The following is a 25,869-nucleotide window of genomic DNA, read 5'->3' as shown; positions in this document are numbered from 1 at the left end:
CCACATTTATGACAAGCTCTCAGGTGATGCCAATGCTGCTGGTCTGTGGACCACACTTTGGGTAGAAAAAGTGTGCAGAGACAGAACAGGAATCAGCAAAGCCTGAGGATTAAGGAAACAGAATTGGAGTCAAAGAGACCTGTGTTCAAATCCTAGTTCTACCCCTTCCCTTTTGTATGCCCTTGGAGACATTACTTATTATCTATAAGTCTTAGTTCCTCATCTGTAAGATGGGAATAATAGTACCTTCTTCATAGGGTTATTGTGAGCATTTAAAACAATAATGCCGGGACTTCCCTGGTGGGCCAGTGGGTAAGACTCCTCGCTCCCAATGCAGGGGGCCTGGGTTCGACCTCTGGTCAGGGAACTAGATCCTGCATGCATGCCGCAACTAAGAATCCAGACCTGGCGCAGCCTAAATAAATAAATAAATAAATATTTTAATAAATCAATGCCAATTATAAATCTCAAAGTACTTAGAAATAAAAAGTCTTTTTAAGAAACAGTATCTGACATATGATGTGTTTAATAGATGACAACTGCTTTTATCAATTGTGGTATCATTTTTACAAACCCGATTTCTAGTCCTGACTTGCTACTGTATAATCTTGGGCAAGTCATTGGCCCCTCAGAGTCTTGGTCTTCTCATCCATCAAATGGGATAATAATTATGACCACCTCATAAGGTTATTATGAGAATTGAAACAGGGAAAAAAGTATTAAAAATGCTTAGTACAGAGGCTTGCACATAGAAAGCATTCAATAAAAGATAACTGAGATGCTGATGATTGCTACAAGCTTAGGTTCTTATCCTGGCTCTGTGACTTGCTACAAGGGAGAATTCTATGATTGTGTTTAAGCTCACTGTGTTTTGGGGAGGATGGAATGAGCCATAGGAAGAGAAAGTGCTTTGGAAATGAAATCCTGTAAAAATATAGGAAAAAGCACGGGAGTCAGAATCTGACCTGAGTTCTGGTCTGAGCTGTCATGCTACTTACTTTGTGATCCTGGGCAAATCACTTAACTTTTTGGAGCCTCAGTTACTTCATCTGTATAGTGAAGCTAATGCCTACCTCACAGGGTTGGGAAGACTAAATGACATAATGTGTAAAGCAGTTAGTAACTTTCCTGGCACATAAGAGTGCTTAATAAATGTTTTCTTTCCTCCCTGTAGTAAATACATTCAGGATTATGTATTTTTCCAAGGAAATTATGTATTTCCAAGAATGTTTTGGTTTTGTTTATGAGATTCTCTACATGCAGGTTTATTAACTTGAAGATTAAAGGTCTATAAAACAGAATTGCTAAATGTATTCTATTTAATTATACATCAGGTATCATTCCAATGTTGAATATTTCATCAGTGGCATCCCTGGCTGTTAGGATGAAGAGTATGGGAAGGAAAAACAATCAAAAGAAATTTAGTATAACCCCAAACAGAGGTAATCTTTGTTTTACTGCCAAGAAAAAGAACAAATAGAAGAACAAAGTAGAAGAACAAAGTTTCCAGAAATTTTTTAGAGTAACTGACCCAAAGCTTTCCAGAAGAAGCACTGAACATTGCTTTGCCACAATTCATTTCTCATCAGTAAGATTGGAAGACTGGTAATGCTTTTCCAAGTCTAAATGTTTTTGATCCTTTTTCCACTATGTTGCCTGGCATTTTGGTGGAACTCGTTTTTGGTTAATTTCTTTACCTACCCAGCATAAGACCTTGTAACACATGTTTTTATCTTTCTGGGCTGATCCTGGAAGGAGAAAGATGGATAGCTGAAAACCTATCAACACCCTTTTCTTTGTCTATATTATCTTTTTATTTTTTAAATTTATTTTTTAAAGCATTTAAAAAATTATTTATTTATTCTTGGCTGCGTTGGGTCTTTGTTGCTGCACGCGGGCTTTCTCTAGTTGCAGCGAGCGGGGCTACTCTTCGCTGTGGTGCACGGACTTCTCAATGCAGTGGCTTCTCTTGTTGCAGAGCACAGGCTCTAAGTGCGTGACCTTCAGTAGTTGTGGCACACGGGCTCAGTAGTTGTGGCTTGCAGGCTCTAGAGTGCAGGCTCAGTGGTGGCGCACAGGCTTAGTTGCTCCGCTGCATGTGGGATCTTCCCGGACCAGGGATGGAACCCATGGCCCCTGAATTGGCAGGCAGATTCTTAAACCACTGTGCCACCAGGAAAGTCCCCGTCTGTATTATTTTGGTAGACATTTTCTGGAAAGTTCTGAAACCTGAGTTCCAAAACATTTTTCCAACTGGCTTAGTATGTATCTATCCACATGTGTGAAACACAATGCCTGACACAAAGAGTATGCTCAATATATTTTAGCCAAAAGAAAATATTTCATATCATCCTCCAGCCTATCCCCTTTCTCAGGAATCAAGCTCTGCAAGGTGGAGGTTTAATGCAGGTGAGGGTTACGATTCTGAAGCAAAGGTGGATGGAAGGCATTCTGGTCATGAGAACATTCCTCATCCCCAAACTGTAGAGGAGAGAGGGAACACTACCCAACAAGCTTCACATATATCTCTACATGCGAAAAGGGAACCCTCTTGCACTGTTGGTGGGAATGTAAATTGATACAGCCACTATGGAGAACAGTATGGAGGTTCCTTAAAAAACTAAAAATAGGGCTTCCCTGGTGGCGCAGTGGTTGAGAGTCTGCCTGCCGATGCAGGGGACACGGGTTCGTGCCCCAGTCCGGGAAGATCCCACATGCCGCGGAGCGGCTGGGCCCATGAGCCATGGCCGCTGAGCGTCCGGAGCCTGTTCTCTGCAACGGGAGAGGCCACGGCAGTGAGAGGCCTGCGTACCACACACACACACACACACACACAAACAACTAAAAATAGAACTACCGGGCTTCCCTGGTGGCGCAGTGGTTGAGAGTCCGCCTGCAGATGCAGGGGACACGGGTTCGTGCCCCGGTCCGGGAGGATCCCACATGCCACAGAGCGGCTGGGCCCGTGAGCCATGGCTGCTGAGCCTGCACGTCCGGAGCCTGTGCTTCGCAATGGCGGGGGGGGGCCACAACAGTGAGAGGCCCGAGTACCGCAAAAAAAAAAAAAAAAAAAATAGAACTACCATATGAGCCAGCAATCCCACTACTGGGCATATACCCTGAGAAAACCATAATTCAAAAAGAGTCATGTGCCACAATGTTCATCACAGCTCCATTTACAGTAGCCAGGACATGGAAGCAACCTAAGTGTCCATCAACAGATGAATGGATAAAGAAGATGTGGCACATATATACAATGAAATATTACTCAGCCATAAAAAGGAACGAAACTGAGTTATTTGTAGTGAGGTGGATGGACCTAGAGACTGTCATTCAGAGTGAAGTAAGTCAGAAAAAGAAAAACAAATACCGTATGCTAAAACATATATACGGAATCTAAAAAAAAAAAAAGGTTCTGAAGAACCTAGGGGCAAGACGGGAATAAAGATGCAGACCTACTAGAGAATGGACACTTCAGGGTACGGGGAGGGGGAAGGCTAAGCTGGGACAAAGTGGCATGGACATATATACACTACCAAACGTAAAATAGATAGCTAGTGGGAAGCAGCCGCATAGCACAGGGAGATCAGCTCGGTGCTTTGTGACCACCTAGAGGGGTGGGATAGTGAGGGTGGGAGGGAGGGAGATGCAAGAGGGAAGAGATATGAGGATATATGTATATGTATAACTGATTCACTTTGTTATATAGCAGAAACTAACACACCATTGTAAAGCAATTATACTCCAAGAAAGATGTTAAAAAAAAAAAAACTCTAAGTGCCTGGAAAGCAGGCCTTGAACCTAGCTGAGTGACCTTCCTGTGTGTCAGTGTTTAGGGTTCCTGTCATCTTCCTGGAGCTGATTTCAGAAACACTGATCTAGAACTTTCTCAAAATAGGGCTTAGTGATCCATTAGCAGGTTTCCAGATGACATGGACACACATATCCTGTCTAGGGAGTATGACCTTTTTTTAAGGGTGAGGAGGAATAAAGGAAAAAAATAGTATTAAATTTAAAATATCATAAAAAATAATTCATTTCAAATAGAATTTTCAATAGTCCCATATCTTGGCTTAAAATTTATGATTATTTCTTACCACTCCCCTCCCATCTTTATCCAGGCTTTATCCAAAATTTTATCATTTCGTTTATATCATCTTTAATTCTTACAACAACACTGGAAAGATATATATTTCTATCCCTATTTTATAGATGAGGAAATTGAGACTCAGGTTAAGTGACTTGTCTAAGTTCATCCAGCTAGTAACACAGGTTCATCCAACCACAAAGCCCTTATTCTAGCTCAACACAATTTTGCCTTCTAATGCTTTCCTTTTATATTATTTAAAGAAGGCTTTTCGTGTCTCTAAATACTCTCCATATTTCTCTCTTTTAACAGCAGCTTGATATTCCATTACACTGCTATGCCATTATTAGTCATTCACTCCCTATTTTTGGGCATTTAGTTTGCTTCAGGTTTTTCACTGTTATAAACATTTTTTGGTGTGTTGTTGCCTGTTTTCTTCTTTTGAATTATTTCCCAGGATAATTCCCAGGAGGGTTTTACTGGGTGAAAGGGTACAGACATTTATATGGCTCTAGCTATATATTACTGAATTGTGCTATGTCATTGTATCTTGAAAGAGAGTACTGTCTTCTTTCACCAGCACCCTGTGAGAGGTTTAAGGCACGCCTGGAAGATTCACCAGTGAAAACAGCCCTTTGTCCCTCTATCTGCTTGGATATGCCCCAAGGCCATATGAGACTCCCTGAAAATGATTTATAACACAAGCATGCATGCTCCAGAATAAGTTCTCACATGGGATAGTGTGATTCCCCCTTCCCAGGAAAGGTTTCCTTGATTAAGTTGTCTTTTTCTCTTTGCAGTCACAAGATCAGCAGAAGGTTTTTCAAGCAACTGACATTTCCCTCTTGATTCAGACAGACTGGAGCTCTCCATTCCTGTGTCGGGAAGAGGTGTGGTAGCTATTAAAAACGAAGCATAGACTTCAACTTATGGTTTGCTATTCCGAACTAGGTGCAAAGGGTCAGGATAAATAACAACAAGGAAAGGAAGCCCCAATAGTCAGAGCTGAAAAAGGTTTTAGGAACTGTCAGGAGGAAGTAAAATTGAGGAAAAGTCATACTAGAATAAGAAGCTCTGTTCCAACTGGTGGAATGTAATTTTGAGATATATATTAATATCTCTGAATCTTAGTTATCTTACATGGCAAGAGTACCATTGGAGGGTATTGAAAGGTTTAGACTGAAATTATATGACATATAATAGGCACTCTATCCCAAAGTAACAGTGCAGTAGGCACTGTGGGAAAAGTATAGACATTGAAGTCAAACAAAACTGGTTTGGCTAGCTCTTTCTAGCCAGGTGAGATGGGGCAAATTTTTAATCCTCTTTGAGCCTCAGTTTCCTTTACTGTAAAATGGAGATTATGATACTTATCTACAAAGTTTGTTTTACAGACTAAGAAGGAGTGTGTTCCAAACATATAGTAAGTGCTTGATAAAAAAGGAGCTATTACTAGTTCACAAATCTATCAATAAATGTGATCAACCAAGTCTTCACCTACATCTGTGGTTCTCAAACTTAGTGAGCATAATAACCACCTAGGTGGGCTTCCCTGGTGGCGCAGTGGTTGAGAGTCCGCCTGCAGATACAGGGGACACGGGTTCGTACCCCGGTCCGGGAAGATCCCACATGCCGCGGAGCGGCTAGGCCCGTGAGCCATGGTCGCTGATCCTGCGCGTCCGGAGCCTGTGCTCCACAACGGGAGAGGTCACAACAGTGAGAGGCCCCTGTACCGCAAAAAAAAAAAAAAAAAAAGGACCACCTAGGATACTTGTTTCAAGTGCAGATTTTCAAGCTCCACCCCTGGAAATTCTGTTTCCATTAGTTTGGGGTGGGGCCCAGTTATCGGCATGTGTAACTAAATTCCAAGGTGATTTATGTTGCTGATAGTCCATGAACCATACTTTGAGAAACACTGCTCTATGGTCTCAGGGAATAAAAAGAAAAAAGAAGTTTTTCCCGTCACTAATGTGCCACAAAAATTCTATAACATGCAGATGTAAAATTAAAGAGATTCAAATATTGAGTGATTCTATATTCAAGATGATTTATATAGTTCTTACCTACTTAAAGGCTTCAGAATCATTCTAAAGTGACACTTTATCCTTTTAACGCTTGTGATATGGATGAATGTGCATAAAACTCTTCCTTGGAGTCATCTTAATCCCTCACAGAGATCTCTCTCTCTCTGGACTGTGGTACTTATCTCCCCCTTGGAGTACTGACAGACATTACCACTTCAATCTTATGTTGCTGTTTTACATTTCATTTGTGTCTCATTTCCCCAACTGGACTTTAAGTCCAAAGGCAGGGACCAATGTCTTTTTTTGTTCTCTATCTTCCACAAGCATCTTGTAAAGCCTTTGTAAATGATATTTATTTCCTAAATATATTTGAATGAATGGAGATACATTTAATTGTAGTCTAATACTCATTGGTAAATTCTTTACCACAAGAGTGGCTCAAAATTACAGTTGTGAAAGGACTATTAGGCTATTAGGCTTTTAGCTTTAGAGTCAGACAGAGCAGTGTGTAGCTCTCAGGACTATGAAAGTGCTATAATCTCTCTGAGCCTGTTTTCTCATTTGTAGAGTGAATAACCCTTACCTTGCAGATTTGACATGGGGATTAAGAGAGAGTTCACAAGGTTCCTAGCAAAATGGCTAACACCTATGGTTCTCTTTAAACACCTATAGTTCTCTGTGCTTGCTCTTATTATTATATTTAAAAGTACCACATAGAATAATAGATGGAACTGCCATAGATATTTATCTTCAGATGTAAAATAATAAACAACTGATTCTCTCTGAGCAAAGCTAATATTTTCTCTTCTTTTTTCTGATTTTTTAAGGTCTAGCATTTTCAGCTTTAAGTAACAGACTGTCCAGAGGTTTGTATGGATTCCCTATGGAGATGGGAAAGGACACAAAGCAGCCATTTTACCAGTCCCAGGCTCTCACAGAGAGCAGTACAATCAGGGTTTAAGTTTACGCTTCACAAACCTCCTCTGTTCATGGCCATGATGCTTGTGACTTTTCTCCCATTACTAAGAAGCAACAAGCACCCAGAATGAAGAATATGCATCCTACCTGAAATGAGAAGCAGGAACTTCCCCTTCTTTTGTATTACAGATAGGAGATTCACCGCTCCAAGGAAAGAGTCAAACTTTGGATCTCCCATGCCAAGTCTTAGGAAAGCTGCTAGAAAAATGTTTACAAAAGTGGCAATCTGGGTTTGTTTACTCCTTTATAGCATTGCTAGTTAGGTATCAGAGAGTCTACGCTATGGAGGAAATAATATATATTATTTCTCAATAAAAATAGTAATTACAGTTTTATACCCGAAGGCAAAAAATTGAAACAAAAAGCTAAGAATAAAGTGGATAGTGGTTAAATAAACCATGATACACTCACTTGACAGGATGGTAAACAATCATTTACAATGTTTACCAAGACATGGAAATATGTCTAAGTAACAGCATATGGAATAACATGGAAAAATATAATAACATATTGGAAAATGCTTCTGAATACATTTTAAGTAAAAAACAGGGTAAAATTTAGTTTAGACTCAAGAGATTTCTCCAACTCACGAGTGATGCACAGCCTTCCCAGTCCTGCCTGCCTCTTACAATAGCCAATAAAAAGCCTGTACTTAGGTGGTGGGACTGTGACATCAGCAACAATCCAGCCAATCTCCCTGACGATTATTTGCGTAGTTTACACCTCCTAATCCAACGGAACCCAGTTTCTTTTAGGGAGAGCATTGAGTGGAAGTGGAAATCTCCAAAAGAAAGGGAAGAAAATTACATTAACAAAGGAATACTTGTAATGATGTTGGTATCAAAATACAGTGATCAAAATTATGATATCTGGTTTCTCAAGAGAGTACTTTTACCTTCTAAGCAAAGCACTCTAGTTAGTATGTTAAATCTTAAAATAGCTCCCTGACAACCCATTTGATGTTTAAATTTTTTTAAAGAATTTTTGCAGAATAGGATAATTAACTATCCTTGGATAATCTACAAGACTCTTGCTATTGGAAAAAGAGGAGACTTTTATTTCTTAGAGTTAATTGCTCTTACAAAAAGAAAAAAAATCTACTTTATGCTTACCTGTTGATTTTGGCACCTTATCTCCTACAATTAAAGCTGCATCCGTTTTTCAAGGTAAGTGAAGTGGCTGTCGACAAGGATAACAGGATTCCATAACCCTAATCTTTATCCTCCTTGTTTATACACTTACTGGTTTAGCAAATTTGATATTAGCAGGATTGCCCCCTTCCATTAGCCTAACTGGGATTTCCTTTCACAAAAAGCACTAAATTTAGCGGGATAATCCCGCCTTTCTCATTTGGCAGGCAGTGGGCTTGGACAAGTTTGTTAATTATTTTTGTTTCATTCAGGTTTACTGAGCACATACCATGTGTCAAGTGTTTTCACATGCATTGTCTAATTTAATCCTTAAAATAACCATATGAGGATAGATATTATTAGCCCCTGTTTACAGATGAGAAACCCAAGGATGAGAGAGGTTAAGTGATTTGGTTGCCCAAGAACACACAGGGAGTAACAGAACCAGAATTCTTACATGTATTTTCTAACACCAAGACCAGTGTCCTTCCCACTACACCATGTTATTTATTTATAATTAACCAGTGGTGCCAAAGCAAAATGGAAAATGCTACTCCTACATACTGAATATAATCTCTTGTATTGTAAACCTGTAAATTTTTGTTTTATCTTGAACGTCAAAATATAGTATGTTCCTAAAACAACAACAACAACAAAAATATAGTATGTGCCTATATTTCCCCAAGAAACCTAGAATGGTAGAATGATTTAATCCTTTAAACAAAATTTCAGTCAAAGTATTTTCAAGTTCTCTTTATTTTAGGTACTCAAGAATCGCCTATGACTAATGAAAATTTGTCATCAGCTTCAAACTGGTGATGGCAGGTCACACAGCTCTCTACACAACTTCTCACCCAAACTTCTTTGGCAGTAGCATATTTGTTCTATAATATGACACTCACTGAAAGTCAGAAATGGGTGAGACACATTTGAACTCCCAAGGATAGAACCACTGGAGTGGAATGTTCAACTTTTTGAAGATGGATGACATCTCTGTTTAAAGCCATGGCCCTCACTCTGTGCCAGGCAATGTCTAAGTGCTTTACATACATTACCCAACACCCTATAAGGTTGGTATCCTCACTTCTGAAAGAAGAAACTGGGGCTTAAAGAGGTTAGACAACTTGCCTCCAATCACACGGTCAGTGGAGAGCAGAGCCAGGATTTGTCCCCAAGCAGTCTGGCCACAGAGTCTGAGCTCTTAATCTCTGCACAACGCTGCCTCTCCAAAATGGAATGTAAAGTATTGGCTGATTCATGAAACCCACCACTTTTTTGTTGACCTGCTAACTATGCCCACAAACAGGAAATCTGTCCATCATGCTATGGGTACATGAAAATATTATAAACATCAAACTCAAGGTCAACTTCAACCTAGTATGGAAATGAGACATAATTCAAAATGATTATGGCCTCTGCTCCCTTAAAGCTTCACACCGACTGCCTCCACTTTTCTTCAGCCTAGAGTCAGGTCATGAACATGTGTCCACATGTGCTCACCATTTGCCACCCAGGGTTTGTAGGGCCCCTGCACTTCACTGGGGCGAGTCAGGCAGGGGACAGTAGACTCTGACATCTTGCACTGAGGTCATCTGCCCCCACTGGTTCTGTCTACTCCTGCCACCGACTTCAAAGGCACATTCTGCCTCTCCCTCACCATTGAAAATGCTCAAGCCTTGTGGCCTTGTGTTTCCACATTGTGCCTGATACTGTGTAGCGGAGGTGGGGGTGGTTCTACATTTCCAGCCCATCCTAAATTCCTGTTTTCTAGAAATGGAGTTGCCTTGTTTAGAAAGTAGCTGCTAGACTGAAGTAAATTCTTAACAACTTAGGCTCTTCTAGGACACACATTAAAATGAGTGGGAAAAAGACAGAACAGAGTCAGGAGACTTGCAGACTAGTAGGACTGAACTGAGGCCAGAATGGTATGATGGGTGTGAAAGAGACTGGGAAACTGTGAAACACTTTAGAGATCACTGTGACTCACTGACTGAGTGGCCCCTTCACTACAGTCTAGGCCAGTGCTTTTCAAATGTTAGCCTGCATCAGAATTACCTGGAGGACTTGTTAAAACAGATTTTGGGGCCCACTATTTTTGATTCAGTAGGTCTGGATGGTGTCCAATAATTTGCATTTCCATCAAGTTTCCAGGTGATGCTGATGCTGCTGGTCCCAGGACCCTACTTTTAGAACTGTTCGTCTAGGCTGCTGGGTGGACAAAACCCATGGTATCCACAGTAAGCACAGGGTAGGCACTCATGGGGTTGTTATTATTACTAGGCTGAATATCTTGGTAACCCCAGTATTTGCTCTCTTGTGCCTCCAGATTAGTCAGTGCAGTTTGGCTGAGATTTATGGGAAAAAGAGATTGCATTCCTTTCCTCTCTTCCATGTCTCAACCTCCTGCCATAAATACCCCTTCTTATTTAAAAGCTGCTTCACAGATTGCAAAAAACTCTCACATACATTATTGTGTTCAAAAATGAAATACTTTCTCATTTCTGAGCATAAAGCTGAGACTCATGAGATAGTTTACTTAAAGTGGGGGGAAGGGAAGGGGCGATCGGGCAGAACACCCGCTTTCTTCTTGCATTCGCAGCTCTGAATGTAGGCATTGGTAGGTGTTTCAGGTCAAGTGTCAGAGGGGATCCGCGTCTTCCTCATTGAAGAGATGTTATAATGTGCAAAGTTAGAGCAAAAAAGCAGCGATGATAAGCATCCCTATTCGTCTCCTCCCCGCCAAATAAAATGAGTGGGTGGGGGGAACCCCGACAGAGTCCTTCCTGGAAGACTCACGCATCTGAGTGAGTTTTAGCAGATCCTCACGCATCTGCTAAAACCGCGTTCCATTGGCCAGCCGCCCCTAGCATCTACTCCGCAGCCCGCTCTCCGCAATGCTAAAACACAGCAGCCTTGCCCTCCAGACCTCTCCTGGGGGATCGCACGATGCAACCAACCCTAAAAACGTGGCCGCGCGACACCCCCTCAGCCCTCCGGGCTTCCCATTGGCCCGTTGCCGTTGTCACTCCCTCCTTGCCTCGCCTTCCCCCTCCCGGGCCGAGGCACTGGGCGGGGTAGGTTGCGCGCTCGCCGCTGGCTCTGGCGGCGGTTGAGGCTTTGCAGCAGGCGGCGCGGAGGGCGGGGAGTGGGTCTAGCGCGCGCGCGGGGGGGAGGGGCGGGGCGCGGCGAGCTGCGGGCTGCGCTGCCGGCCAGTGTGGGGCGGGGGCCCGCGGCAGGGCTGGGGGCCGCAGTCGGCGCCAAGGGCTGCCGACGAGGACCTGCCCGGCCGGCCGCGCCATGCCTGCCGCGCCCAGCAGCCCGGCCCGCCGGGAGGGATGCGCTGTGCCGCCCAGCTCCCCTCCGCCCGGCCCTTGCCCTGAAGCAGAAAGTTTGGGGGCTGGGGGCTATCTCCTCCCGCTCCAATGACTGCCCAAGGACTCCTGCTGCCCAGCCTCGATTGTGACCTGTCTCCGCTCCCCAGGTCGTAATGAACTATTCCAAGCTGTAACCAAGGCTCCCCCTCCTCTCCCCTCTCTCACCCTCCTTTAAAAAGGTTTATTTTTTTAATTCAAGAAATTGTGATCCGCCGACTCCCCTCCTCGTTAATAATTTAGACCCCGAGCCTCGTTTCTGAGTGTAAGAGGGGGTGCGGTCTCCCCCAAGAAGGCGCGCTGGAAGGACAGATTCCCCTTGCCGACCCACATACACCATGAAGAGGTGCAAATCGGACGAGCTGCAGCAACAACAGGGTGAGGAGGATGGAGCTGGGCTGGAAGATGCAGCTTGCCACCTGCCGGGCGCGGACCTCCGGCCTGGGGAGGCCACGGGTGCTAACTCTGCTGGCGGGCCAACTTCGGATGCGGGCGCTGCCGCGGCGCCCAACCCGGGTCCCCGAAGCAAGCCTCCCGATTTAAAGGTGAGCGCAGACCCTCCCCTTACGAGTCCAGCCGGCGACTTAGCTTTCCCCGCCCCACTCAGAAGTGCTTTAACAGGATAAAAGTGATGGGGAAGCCAGACAAAGGTCAGAGAGAATGAGCAGATGTTGGGCCAGACCCTGTGCTGGACGTCAGGTACCATTTGTGCCTCTGTCTTTCAGCTTATTTCGGGCCTCTGTGTCTGTTCCTCATTATTCAGCAGACGTTCTAGTGACTTACGCATCCGAGATTGTGTGTGAAGTGCTATTCGCAGACAAAGGGCTGGAGAAATCCAGGATGCTAACTAAAAAGTTGACATCACTTTCCCTCCTTTAAAATGGCAGGGGAAGAAAATTACAGCGTGGGAGCCCAAGCAGAAGACCGTTAGTTTCCTTTGCTGAATTAGTTTCCTCCTTTTGGGACCTTCCTGGAGTGAAGCTCAGTTTGTCCGTCTGTGAAAGGGGAGTGTGGGTTTCTTGCCGTTAGGTGGAGCCAGAGGTTAAGCTAGTGCTTGGAGATCCCTGCCCGCTTGCTAAACCAACCCCAGGGTGGAGAACTGACAGGTGGCTGCTTAGTGCTTAGGCTGGTTTGGGGCCTCGGTTCAAGTTGCACACACGCAGAGCCGGCATTTAGAACCAGGATCCGAAAGAGGCGATTGCATGCAGCTGGGAGTCCTTTATTTTCCAGCCTGAGGTTGCCGAGACAATTATTGAGCTGTATTGGATGTCTCTATATTAATTAAAACAGCAGCTGTGATAAATAATGCACCTTTGCTGGAGCTGCTACAGGGACTGCAGGCTCAGGCTTCTCAAGCCAGCTCACCACAGGGCTGAGAGAGATGTCAGCCCAAGGAAGGAACTTAGATGCATCGGAGATTGATGCCTGGGGGACATTTTCTCCAGAGTGGGTGCAAGGTCTTAGCTAGGGGAGCAAAAGGACTCCGTTATGTTAAATAAAGCCTGTATCCTATGGCAGCAGCCACTAAGGAGCTCACCAGAATAAACCAATGACATTCCTCGTTTGGCCTGCACGGCACAGTCAGGAAGTTAGAGCGCAGGTGAGTGTGCTCTTACCTGTGTGTTACCTGTCTGTGTTTCTTGGGGAGGGGTGAGAAGGTGACTGCTACCTCCATGTGTGTACTTTAAAAATTTGTGGTAGTTATTCAAATGTGACCTCTGGTTTTGCTGCTGTCCTTTTCCGAGTTTGGGGGCTAGCCTTATGTCTAAGATGAGCTCCACTGGGTAGGCTGTGCACAGGAAGTCCTTGGTACCTGGCACACCTGCCACTTCTGAGCCCACCCTGTGTGGTCAGGAGGTGTGGTTCCTATTTTAACTGAGATGGTGAAGGAAAAGAGCTGCTCTTATGCTGATGTGGGGAGGGGGCCAGCTTTCTGCTGCAGACTTCACCTTCATTCTGGGCCGATCCAGATGGGTTTGGCTAGCAAACCCTGATTCCTTGACCAGGTGGGATTCTCACGCTGAGTCCATGAGCAGCAGCCTTGGAAACTCCCCGACTCTTCAGCTCAGGCAGCAGTGGAAACGGGCAGCTCCATTCATTCCCCCAGCTGCCTTCGTGAGGGAAGGTGGACTGGTTGTGGTGTGGGGCTGCAGTGTCTTTGTAGATAAAGCTGCTTAAAGAAGCTCGTTCATCTCCACCCTCTTATACTCCCTCTCTTTCTCTCTCTTTTTATTTTATTTTTTTGTGACACTCTCATTCTGGTTGGGGCAGACGTAGCAACAACTCTACATTCGATATTAAATGCTGACTTTCCCTGAACCAAAATTGAGATCAGGTGTGAGAAAAGATGTTGTCCTTCCAAGTTATCCTCCACCCCCACCAGAAAGCGTATCACCGAGGTGACCACCGCCATGTGGACCCAGGCTGGCAGCCCAGAGAAAACCTAGCTGCTGCCTGCTCAGTGGGAGCACAGGGAGACAATCAGGGCCTTTTCCTGTTTATCTCTGTCTGCTTTATCACGTGTTTACAGTGTAGGGACTTCAGAACCAGGCATGAACTTGGGGGCTATCGCAATTTGATTTGCTCTGTGATCTCAGGCACATCACTCAACTTTTCTGAGCCTTTTTCTGGGGGAAAGGGACCAGGAATACTGAAGTGTGTTCAAACTTGTTTACCAGTGCTGGCACAGTTTTCCAATGATGGAAAAATTCCATCTTTGGCTCTAGCGCTGGGTTGAAGCTAACTTGTTTTAGATTTGATGGTGGTACCAGAACGGGGTAAGTTTGATTTTTAACACCCCCCTGTCTCATACCTGTGTTTGCCCTGGAGCAACCAGCAGTTCTGGCTTGCTTTTGTTTTCATTTTAAACTTTGGAGATAGGAACTTTTGGTCCCTTAAGTCCCACTTCTGTTTTCTTGTGACAGCTCCAGGCATTGTGATGGATTAGGTGCAATGGAGGAAATCATCTTGAGAAAGGGGGTAAAAAAAAAGGCTTTGTGTGAAGCACCTTCGTGGAAGTTGTGCAGAGGGAGAGGAGAGAATTTTGGTCTGAATGTGCCCTAGCTAGTGGCAGCCAGAGCTTTCAGAGACTCCCGTGGTCTCCCTCCATGGTCCTTCAGTGTAGTGGAGAACTGCACTGTAAATTTCTCCTGTGGTGGCCCGGGATCCGTGATGACGGGGTGTGGAGGATCAGTGAAAAGAAGGAAAAATAATTAAGCAGCAGTCTTAAAGGAGCACTCATAAAACTGTAACTGAAAAATAGCCTGAAAATGGACCTTGCCCCACAGGCCGCTTATGCAGGTACTTTGGGGGCCTTCTCAGCTACTCCACACATTTGATGTGACCTTCAGGGGCTATCTCAGCAGACTCTCCTGCAACAGGAGCCCAACAATTCAGAGTCACATCCCCTGCCCCCTGTGGCTTGGATTCCTGCGAACCACTTGAGTTCATGTCTTGATTCATTTGTGATCATTATCCAGTCCTTTGCTGCTGCCAGGTTCCTTGCTAGTTGGGAGGAGATGCTAGATTGCTGGTCACAGACAGTGTCGGCTGACCAAAAGTACACCAAGATTTTCCGGCAAGTAAATGCAGTGCCTGCGAGAGTGGGAGTGGGAGGGGCTCAGGGGAAAACTGCAGAAAGGGACACGGAGCACACGTTCCTGTTAAAAATACAGCATGTGGTAGATGTTGCTGAGGCCTGGGATGAGTGGCTAAGCACGAGAGTCAGCTGGCTCTGTCCTGATGCCTCTTAGAAGCCCGAGGGCAGGGGAGGAAATTGCAGACCTCTCCACCTCTCCCCAGCCTTTCCTGAAAGGAAGGCTATGGGTTTGCTGGCTGGAGGCCTTCCCCTAGACTTCCCCTGAGGTTCTCTTTCCCCTCACAAAAGCCCCTGCAAACAATTTCTCCAGAGATTTCTGAACCATCCTAATATTTTTTCCTGGAAGAGGAAGGGGGTGCTCTGAATTGCACCATTCCAGTCCTGGTTCGAAGTGCTTTTTTTTTTTTTTTTTTTTAATTTTATGTATTTATTTATTTATTTTTGGCTGCACTGGGTCTTCGTTGCTGCGCGCGGGCTTTCTCTAGTTGCGGTGAGCGGGGGCTACTCTTTGTTGCGGTGCGCGGGCTTCTCACTGCGGTGGCTCTTCTTGTTGCGGAGCACGGGCTCTAGTCACGCGGGCTTCAGTAGTTGTGGCACACAGGCTCAGTAGTTGTGGCACACAGGCTCAGTAGTTGTGGCTCTGGGGCTCTAGAATGCAGGCTCAGTAGTTGTGGCGCACGGGCTTAGTTGCTCCGCGGCATGTGGGATCTTCCCGGACCAGGGCTTGAACCTGTGTTACCTGCACTGGCAGGCGGATTCTTAACCACTGCGCCACCAGGGAAGCCCCTCGAAGTGCTTTTGACTCAGGACTCATTTGGGTTCTTTCATCCACACCATTCAATGGTCTTTCTGTCTGCTCAGAGTGAAGAGTGATTAGAAACCAAAGAGCTGAGGGAAAGTTGCAACTGAATCCTATATGATTCTCCTTGCTGGCTCGCAGCCTGTGCTGATCACAGGTGCGTCACCTGCGCCCGATGCCCCTTGTTCGTTCAGTGGTCCAGTAGAGAGCCTGCCGGCAAAGCGTTCATGGGTTAACAGATACTGATGCCTTCAGCGGGGAAGGCATTTTTTTTTTTTTTTTTTTTTTTTTTTTGCGGTACGCGGTCCTCTCACTGCTGTGGCCTCTCCCGTTGTGGAGCACAGGCTCTGGACGCGCAGGCTTAGCGGCCATGGCTCACGGGCCCAGCCGCTCCGCGGCATGTGGGATCTTCCCGGACCAGGGCACGAACCCGTGTCCCCTGCATCGGCAGGCGGACTCTCAACCACTGCGCCACCAGGGAAGCCCTCCCCCTACTATTGGGGGCACAAAGATAATAGATGTTATAGCTCCTGCTCTCCATTTGCTCATGGAGGATTCCATCCAGAAGCAGGTGAAAAGTTGGATAACAGTTTGACAGAGCCGTGTCACCAGGGAGAACATGATTAATTGCGAGATGAGTGGTGCGGATGACGAGCTTTCTGGAGTTCAGAGCAGGGTGGTAAGGTCACTTTAGACCGACATGGTCAGACAGGGCTGTATGGGGCGGGAGGCAGTGAACGGGGTGTAGGATAAGAGGCAGAGAAAGGGCACACCGTGAAGATAACTTTAATCAGAATCTTTTGGGACTTCCCTGGCGGTCCAGTGGTTACGACTTCACCTTCCAGTGAGGGGGGTGTGGGTTCAATCCCTGGTCGGGGAGCTAAGATCCCACATGCCTCGTGGCCAAAAAAACCAAAACATAAAACGGAAGCAACACTGTAACAAATTCAATAAAGACTTTAAAAATGGTCCACATCAAAAAAAAAATCATTAAAAAGAAAAAAGAATCTTTTATGCTGATAAATGTTGAGCTGATTTTGCATTAAGATCCGCTGCATGAGGTCACCTTGCCTGACTTGCATTGGCTCAGGCAGAATTCTCTGAGCAATAAAGGAACGAGGAATTAAAATAAAATTGAGAATGGGGAAATCACTTGCCCCTGAGTGGAGATCTGTTTGTTTAATGTTAGCTGGGATGCTGGGGAAGAAAACAAATGCTTCCAAAAATCTTTCATCACTGTGTTTCTAAGAGAAACAGTTGCATCCGCTCACTCTTCATCATTGTGGCTGTCAGTGCCAAACCTGGGGTGGCAGTTCCTCTCCCGCTCCAACCCCAGGCTCCCCACCCAAGGCCTCTTAAGGGCAGTTGAAGACTTCTGCAATCCACTTTGTATCTCGAGAGTAGGACTCTGTGGGTTTTTTACAGCGATTAGCTCTCTAATGCTGGCCCTGTTTCCATAGAGACCCTATAAATAGAGGAACGTTGGCGACCTAGGCTTGCTAAGGCTCACGGTAACCCAATCCCCCCCTAACCCTCCCAGCCGGACCTGTGGTGGGGCAGAGGGAGTTTCAAACCCAGGCAGGCGGAGGGGATGTGCAGTCAGCTATGCAGTCAGCTGCCAGGTGGGATAATTAACTCTAGGTTAGTGTCACTTTTAAAGGTCCTTTCAGCTCTAATGGGAGTTGTTAAGAACACAGGGACTTGGAGGAATTAGAAGCTGCTTTTGGCTATTTTTAACCAGATGGTGCCCAAGTCACTGCACCCCGAAGCATTTTACTTTTGACCTCATGCAGCTGTGTTTGCAGCTTTTGGAGCAGACTTCCCCTTTGGGGGACCCACACCCAGGGAGGAAAGGGGATGAAGCCTAACCGTTCAGAGACCACAGCCTTCTCAGGAAGGAGCTTTCGGAAACCATCTAGTCTACGCTTTCTTCCTGAGACGATGATGGCACTCCAAGGAGACGGCACCCTTTCTGCCCTTAAAGATAGTTCAGGGAAAGACAGCAAACTTCTCTCCTTTACCTCCCCAGGTACAGGCACCTGGCCCCAGGATGCTCTCCATTCTGCCTTGCTTCTGGCCTCTGGGCAGTTCTGGGACAGCCCTTGCTTGTTCTCATGGATCAGGAGAGCTGTTTGTGTCACATCTCTAGCTCTGAAACATCTCAGCTCCCTTTTCCCAATAAGTACATGGCTTCGTTTGGCCACCAAAATGGTTTCTGGCAGCTGGGGAAAAGCAATAGTCAGTGTGGAGAAGCAAGTGACATTTAGTAGCTGGAACCTGTTAGTCAGAGCAGGTGGTGCTTTCTGCCGCGTTGGTGGCTGAGTTCCCTCAAGCTAGTCACCATGGTTTTCCTCATTTCCAAAACTTGTGGCTGGTTATGTGTATGTGCTGGTTTCTTTCTTTCTTTCTTTTTTTTGAACACTTACTTACCGTGTTATGTCAAAACTCCTTAACTCTCTCCTCCCTGACACCCACATGTAGAAACAGCCCAGCCCATGTGTTACCCTGCTTTCTTGCCTTGCACCTTCTAAGTGAGGAAAAACCCCTGCATTTGGAGCCATCTCTCTCCCCCCATTATTCTTTGTCTTCTTTTTTGTTCTTTTCCCTCATCTCTACCATAGACTTTGGCAGACTCCTCAGCGCTGCTGGGGCAAAGGTCCTGGGGTCACCCTGGCTTTCCTTTACCTGCAGAACAGATGGGAAAGGTGGGAGAGGAAGACCCACACTGGTTACAGGTCTTGCCCCAGTCCTACAATGTGGCACGGGAAGATTCACCGCTGCAGTTCAGGGGGCGGAACCCCCCCCCGCTTGGCCCAGGCATTTTTGTTTTGTTTTGATCCTGCTTGTGATACTGTTCTGGGACACATGTAAATACTGTATCTGCTTTAGTCTCGGAATCAGTGTGTGAGCCAGTGAAGGTAACTTAGACTAGAAGTTGGAGGTTCTTCTGTGTGACTGGGATGAGCCCCTTAACTGTGCTGTGCTTCAGTTTCTTCATCTGCAAAATGGAGACACTGATGCTCTGTGACATCCTGCCTCCTGGGGTTAGGCTAGCGTCAGGTTAGAGTGACAGCATACATTGGAAAGCACTTTGAAAAATGCTGTTGTATGATATTAAAAGTAATTTGACCAAGGACTTTAGGATTCAGTGCAGTATAGCAGACAGTGGTGGCTGCTGTCCCCAGTGCCTGCCCCCTTCTCCTGGGACTCAGGGAGAGGAAATGCCTTGGGACTCTGGTGCCGTCTTTTGAAGGGAACCCTGTATCTGAGTGGATGTGGAAGAGGGGCCTCAGTGTTGGAGAAACTAGGCTAGGAATGGTGGGGAGAGGAGAAAGAGGCTTGGAATAGAATGCTAGAAAGACAATTTGTAATATGTAATGTGACCATTTGGCAGAAGTTGCTGGGCAAATGCCAGAGCCAGCTGGTCCCATCTACGATGCCTGGAGGATGGTCTGCTATCAGCTTGGGCCCGACGAGGAGGAGGGTGTCCTGGCCTGTCCCTGGTCCAGAGGCTGCAGGATCTGGCCATTTCCAAGTCTGGCAGAGTGCACTCCTCAGTCCGGCCTACCTTGGACGTGGTGGTTTTACCCTGAGCAGACTCTGCCTCAGGCTGGCCCTGAGGAGATGGTAGCTCCCATCGGGAGACCTGGCACTGTGAAACCTAGCATCTGCGGGGCTGCCCCAGGATTAAATTCTTGAGAAGGAGTAATGGTCACCTTAATTTCCTCACCTAAAAATGGAAATGTTGCTGCTGTTGCCTTTATTAGTTTCTGGGAAAAGCAAGTGAGAGAATGCAGGAGAAAGAGCATATTGAAAACTGTAAACCGTTAGTTCACGGTGAGCTGTGATGATATAACTTATCTGGCCTGTAAAATGGGTTGTAGAAGGGCCCCACCTACTTTGAGGATTGTGGGGCTACTCAAACGAGGTGAAAAATGACAATCCTGCACTTTGACGTAATCCACAGTAGTGTGCATTGTTATTGACATCAGATGTAAGTGCAGCTTACATCTTAACAGTAGTGTCTGCACAAAGCACGCTGAGGTGTAAAGTTAACAGTGAGAGTGGGGTCAGCTAATTCAGAAGATCTGAAGTTCGTTTTCTCCTTGGTGTCTGCATGGTTCAAGTTTTCTGCTCTGTAGGTTTGTTTCTAGAAAAAAAAGAAAAGCCAGTACTTGTAATTCTTTGCAAGGTTTCATAGATGACCGAGGCTGCCTCCTGAGGTGATGAGTTGTTCCTTACAGATGAAGGCATTGAACCCCATGTGGCTGGGTTCTGAGTTTCCCTCTCAGGAGTTACAGAGTGGGCGTTCTCACCTGGTCCTCAAAGTCCCACCCCTCCTCCTGTTGGCTCTGAGGCTTTCTGCCGAGGGTTCGGCTCCACCACATGAGCCGACCCCCTGACAGAAGCAGCTGTCTGGAGTTATCCCACAGGTTGCCTCGCCCTGGCCGGGTGGTTGGGCTGCCTCTTGCTGAGCAGTGCTGCCTGGGGAGCAGGTGGAACTTCTCAGCGGCAGAGCTAAGAGGGAAGGCTGGAGCCAGTGCAGCACTGGGCTCCAGAGCCCCTTTGGTTTGCTCCAGTCTGAGTGGAAAGACACTAAGACTGTGTTCTGATTGTATTCTAAAGAAGTGGTCACATTACTGACCGCACTACAAGGTATGCCCATTGAGGTAGTTTATTTACTTTTCTAACATTTACCAGTTTATTATACAGGATACAGATGAACAGCCAGATGAAGAGGCACATACGGTGAGGTTTGGAAGGTCTTGAGTACAGGAGTTTCTGTGGCCCTGGGACTGGGATGTGTCACCCTTCCTGGCATGGAAGTATTCACCAACTCGGAAGCTTCAGTAAAATTTATTTTATTGCTATGTCAGGAATGAGATTGGCTATAAATAAGGGGAAATTATTCTAGAATTGTATAGATGAAGATAGACTTGTTTATTTCATGAACCAAGAATCCCAGGGTAGACATTCACAGCTGGGTTGGTGATTCCATAGGGCCTTCAAGTTCCCAGGCCTGTTGTTGGGGGCTTTACCATCTGTGTGTAGGTCTTCATCATCGTGCCAGTTACTGGCAGTTGCAAGACGGCTGCTGCATCTCCAGGCATTACCTCCACATTCCAGATGGGAAGAAGTAAAAAGGGCTAGTACCTTTATTAGGTAAGCAAAAGTTTCCCCAGAAACGCTCACCTTGCTTTTCATTGGCCCAAACTATGTCACGTGTCTACTCCTAGCTGCAAGGGGGTCTGATGAAGCAAGAATTTTTAGCATGGCACAATAAGGCCATGCAATTTGGTAAGAAAGAAAGGAGAATAGTTATTGGTAGGTCATTAGCAATATCTGCTACAATTGTATAACCTGATTGTATGACCCTGATTTTCCCAGGGAGTGTTGTGATGAGGTGTCTTTGGAAATGGATGCTTGGTGGGCCAAAAGAGCATCTGGAGGAAGGACCTAATTGGAAGGAGAAAGGGACTAGGGGATGGAGGGAGGATCAGTCCAGAGGGATAAACCTCATGAGCCAAGTGCTGCCCGCATGTGCCGCTGAGCCCCAGACTATAGCCACAAGGATATCATGACCAGTAATCCTGAACCATGTGTGGATTTGGAATGTCCTGTGGGAAGCCATACAGGTACATTTCTTTGTGAATGAGAGGAATTGGTCTGGGTTGCCACCTTTCTGCAAGGTGACCTTTAAGGCATGACAGGACCTTCATGGGGGATCTTCCAGATTCAGATGGCTGTAGGAGCTACACTCATATCCCAGGAATGGACCCCTCACCTCTGCCCGCAACCGACTAGGCATTCGAGAGCTTTCCACTCACCAGATTCTTCATCTTTCCTCCTTAAGAAAATCCAGCAGCTCTCAGAGGGCTCCATGTTTGGCCACGGCTTCAAGCACCTGTTCCACGGCCGCCGCCGGTCACGGGAGAGGGAGCACCAGACGTCTCAGGATTCCCAGCAGCAGCATCAGCAGGGCATGTCCGACCATGACTCCCCGGACGAGAAGGAGCGCTCCCCGGAGATGCACCGCGTCTCCTACGCCATGTCCCTGCACGACCTGCCCGCCAGACCCACTGCCTTCAACCGCGTGCTGCAGCAGATCCGCTCCCGGCCCTCCATCAAGCGGGGTGCTAGCCTGCACAGCAGCAGTGGGAGTGGCGGCAGCGGGGGCAGTAGCCGGCGCACCAAGAGCAGCTCCCTGGAGCCTCAGCGTGGCAGCCCCCACCTGCTGCGCAAGGCCCCCCAGGACAGCAGCCTGGCCGCCATCCTGCACCAGCACCAGTGCCGCCCCCGGTCTTCTTCCACCACTGACACGTCCCTGCTGCTGGCTGATGGTGGCAACCTCTTGGCCGAGGAGGCCGAGGGTCTCAGCGACAAGGTGAGGTGGGGCAAGAGGAGGGCCTTCCGGGTCGGGGCTACTCAGAGGCAGGAGCCACCTGCGCAGGGGCCTCTGGCCTTGAGAACCTAAGCTGGGGCCTGGCCTGGTGGGTGTGGACATGCTGCCGCCTGCAGAGCTGTGTGTCTGATTGAAGGAGCCAGAGATAGGACAAGCCAAAAGCAAGAGATGATCCCCAAAAGGCTGATTTTTGTTTGTTTGGGGATTTGTTTTTGAAAATTATCTTTTGCTCAGGCTGATAGTAATTTTGGTTTGTTTTCCTTAAACATGCTCTCAAGAGGCAATACGTGCAGTGGTTGAGAGCACAGACTAGCACCAACCCTGGTTCTGTCACTTACAGCCTGAGTCACTTAATTTTTTTGTACTTCAGTTTTCCCAGTTGAAGATGGGGATAATAATAGTAGAATTGCTCTAGGATTAAATGGGTTCATATATGTCAAATACTTGGAATGGAGCCTGGCACAGTATGGTTTTTAATATTGTTACCAACCAAAGAAGATAGAGGAGGAATCCATGAAGGGCTGTTTGGTAAGGAGAAAATCTAGTTTGGTACTTTCTGAATCTCTATATTCATTCTTTTATTCATATAATAAGTATTGATATTTCTTGCATACTTGTTATGTGCTATAAGAATGAATAAGCCGGAGGTACAGTCCTCACTGAATAGAGGGGAGACAGACTGGTGAATGGACAAGATAGGGTGATGAGGCTGTGTTGAGGATATGGGAGCTTGTTGGAAAAGACCTTCTAGAGGAAGCCATTGAGCTGAGTCTTGAAGAAGGAGTATAATTTAGCCAGAGAATTGGGAGGAAGGGTGGGGGGAGGAACGGTATAGTGTGTACAAAGGCAAGCGAGCTGATGCCAGGGACTACCCGGGGTTCATTGTCGTTGGAGCGTCCAGCACTTTTGGGGGCTGACAGGTAGGTAGAGGTTAGATCACAAAAGGCCTTGCCATGTTGAGTCTGAGGTAGTGTGAAGTTATCAAAGGGTGTTAGGCAGGAAAATGGCAGGAGGAGGTCCCTTTGGGTCTTAGTGTAGACAGTAGATTAGGAAGGGGGACAGGAATGGAGTCAAAGAAACTGTTATTGGAGCTATTGCCAGAGTCTAGGCTTCAGCAGTGAGGATGGAAAGGCAGAGATATAAATTCAGAAGACCTTTGGCAGTTCTCCTCGATAGTATAGGCGAGAAGGTGGACATGGAAGACGAAGGAAGAGGAGTAGAGAAGGACTTTAGTTTTCTGGCTTAGCAGCTTTAGGAATGGGGCATTCTTTAGTTGAGGAAACACAGAAGGAGCATGTTTTGGCAGCCAAGTGATGCATTCACTTTTGGATATGTTGAGTTGCAGGTGCCTTTGGGAGCTGTCCATCTAAAGAGCACCAACTGGCAGTTGGGTTCTTGGGGGAGAGGTCTGGGCTGGGGCAAGCACTCTGGGAGCCAGTACTGAGCTTGAAATCCTGGGTGCGGATGAGACGGTCGAAGGGCATGTGTCGAGGGGGCTGAGACCAAGGACAGAGACGACGTATAAGGGGCAGAGCAGCCAGGTCTGCAGGAGTGAACCTGGAGAGAAATGATGCCGAAGCATAAGGAGAAAGGAGTTTAAAGAGGGAGGAAGTAAGTATTCAACAGAGTGAAATGCAGCAGGAGTGACAGGTCAGATCTGGATTTGGAAATGTACATAGATAGTATCAAGCAGTGGGGGTCATTGATAACCGTGGCAAGTAACCAGTTTTAGTAGATTGAGGAGATGGTGGAAGTGGAGGGTCAGCTCTTCCGGGGAGGAGAAAGGAGGCCAATATTGGTTGAGGCAGTCTGGTTTTTGTTAGTTTTTAAAAGATGCGCAGGGAGGGCTACAGATCGCTAGTAGGCCAGGAAAAGGGCTTTTGACTTTTTTCTCTAGTGAGATGAGAAGTCATTAGGTTTTGTACAGATGAGTGACACCCTTGAAAAAGCCCGCTCGGGCTGCTCTGTGGAGACTAGGCTATGAGCCACAGCGTGAGCAGGGAGTCTGGCTAGGAAGCTGTCGGAAGCCTCCAGGGGTGAGGTGGCAGTGGCTTGCTGCAGAGTGAGAGTGGGGGAAGTGGCTGGATTCTGGATTTGCTTCCGAGATCAAGCTGCAAAGGCTCCTGATGAATGTGGGGCACAGCAGAAGGGGAGCAGGCAGTGATGGCTCACAGGTTTTTGGCCTGGCGGCTGGAAAGAAGAAATTGCCATTAACTGAGTTGGGGAAGACAGCACATGGACCAGATATCTGGAGGGGCCGTGGGGCAGCAATAAGAGCTAGCCTTTGGACACGTTGCGTTTGAGATGGTTGTTAAACATCCACATGGAGAGGCCAAATAAGCAGTCAGATGTTGGGGTCTGGAGTCTTGGGAAGAAACCCAGGCTGGAGGCAGACACTTGGGGGTTGTCAGCATATAGAGAATATTTAAAACGATGGCACTGGACCATCTGCAAGCTTAGTTTTAACTACAGGGAAGTCTGTGCCAAGAGTGAGATCTGGATGTGTCGGCTAAAAGGGAAACGTGGCCTTGTGGAGGGAAGAGAGACCCAGAGGGACCCACAGGGTGAACCAGTTGTTCAGCCCTTAATGAACAAGTGTTTTTATTTTTGGCCGCATAGCCTGGCTTGTGGGGTCTTAGTTCCCCGACCAGGGATTGAATCGGGGCCACGGCAGTGAAAGGTGCCGAGCCCTAACCACTGGACTGCAGGGAATTCTCAGTGAGCAAGTATTTTGTTTGCAGCAGCTGCCAAGCCCGCCTCTCACTGCTGAGTCAGCGGATACATTTTTAAAGTCCAATTAGTACAGTCCTGTCAAGCCAGGGTCTCTGGTCCTAGAGCTGTTTGGCGAGGAGGGAGAATGGGAACCTTGTAGTCCCGAGGCTGTGTGAGCGGGTGCGCGGTGGGCACTTTCGGAGGCTGGTGAGGGGTTGTTGATGTTTGCTGACTGGGAATGCAGGGGGGAGGGGGTGGGGAGCCCATCAGCTGGGGAGCTTCTCCGCAGGCTCCTTTTTGGTCTTTACACTGTCCCCACGGTATCCAGGAGGTGACGGTGGCAGGGTTCTGTTCTTGTTGCTGGTGGAAGACAGGCCAGGAGACTCTTGGGTGAGCTCACTGGGGGAAGGGTCCCTGGGTTCAGGGTGGGAATGGGGAAAATGGTTATTCCTATGACTGTTTTATATCCTTATTTAGAAATTTCATCTTTCCAAAGCTTTGTCATACATATACTCCCTGGTTACTCCTAGTAACATCCCTGTGAAGTTGTCAGAGCAGGTACTGTTATCTCCATTTTACACATGAGCAGACTGAGGCCTACAGGAATCAGGAAGCTGCTTGCCTAAGGGCACCCAGCCAGTTCATGGCAGAGAGGAGACTAGACCCCATGTTTCTAGCATGTCCACAAGACCAGACTGAGATCTGAAGTCACTAAAACCACCAGGGACCATTTTATGCAATTTCCACCATGAGCGGGTTGCCTCAGC

The 25,869-nt window shown here is 46.8% G+C and overlaps 1 protein-coding gene across 1 annotated transcript in view; it reads left to right on the top strand.

The window, feature by feature from the left end:
• Nucleotides 1-11,928: 11,928 nt before the first annotated feature.
• TMCC2 (transmembrane and coiled-coil domain family 2) overlaps nt 11,929-25,869 on the top strand; it is a gene marked incomplete at both ends in the record, with an annotated part of 33,407 nt that continues 19,466 nt past the window's right edge. Inside the window, 2 exons of the mRNA XM_079698171.1 lie at nt 11,929-12,135; nt 21,842-22,372. Coding sequence (XP_079554297.1) covers nt 11,929-12,135; nt 21,842-22,372 — 738 coding nt within the window. The remainder of the gene's footprint in view (nt 12,136-21,841; nt 22,373-25,869) is intronic.

Source organism: Hyperoodon ampullatus (genome assembly GCF_949752795.1).
Source record: "Hyperoodon ampullatus genome assembly, chromosome: 2".
NCBI lineage: Eukaryota > Metazoa > Chordata > Mammalia > Artiodactyla > Ziphiidae > Hyperoodon > Hyperoodon ampullatus.
This window is presented reverse-complemented; position numbering and strand designations above follow the sequence as displayed.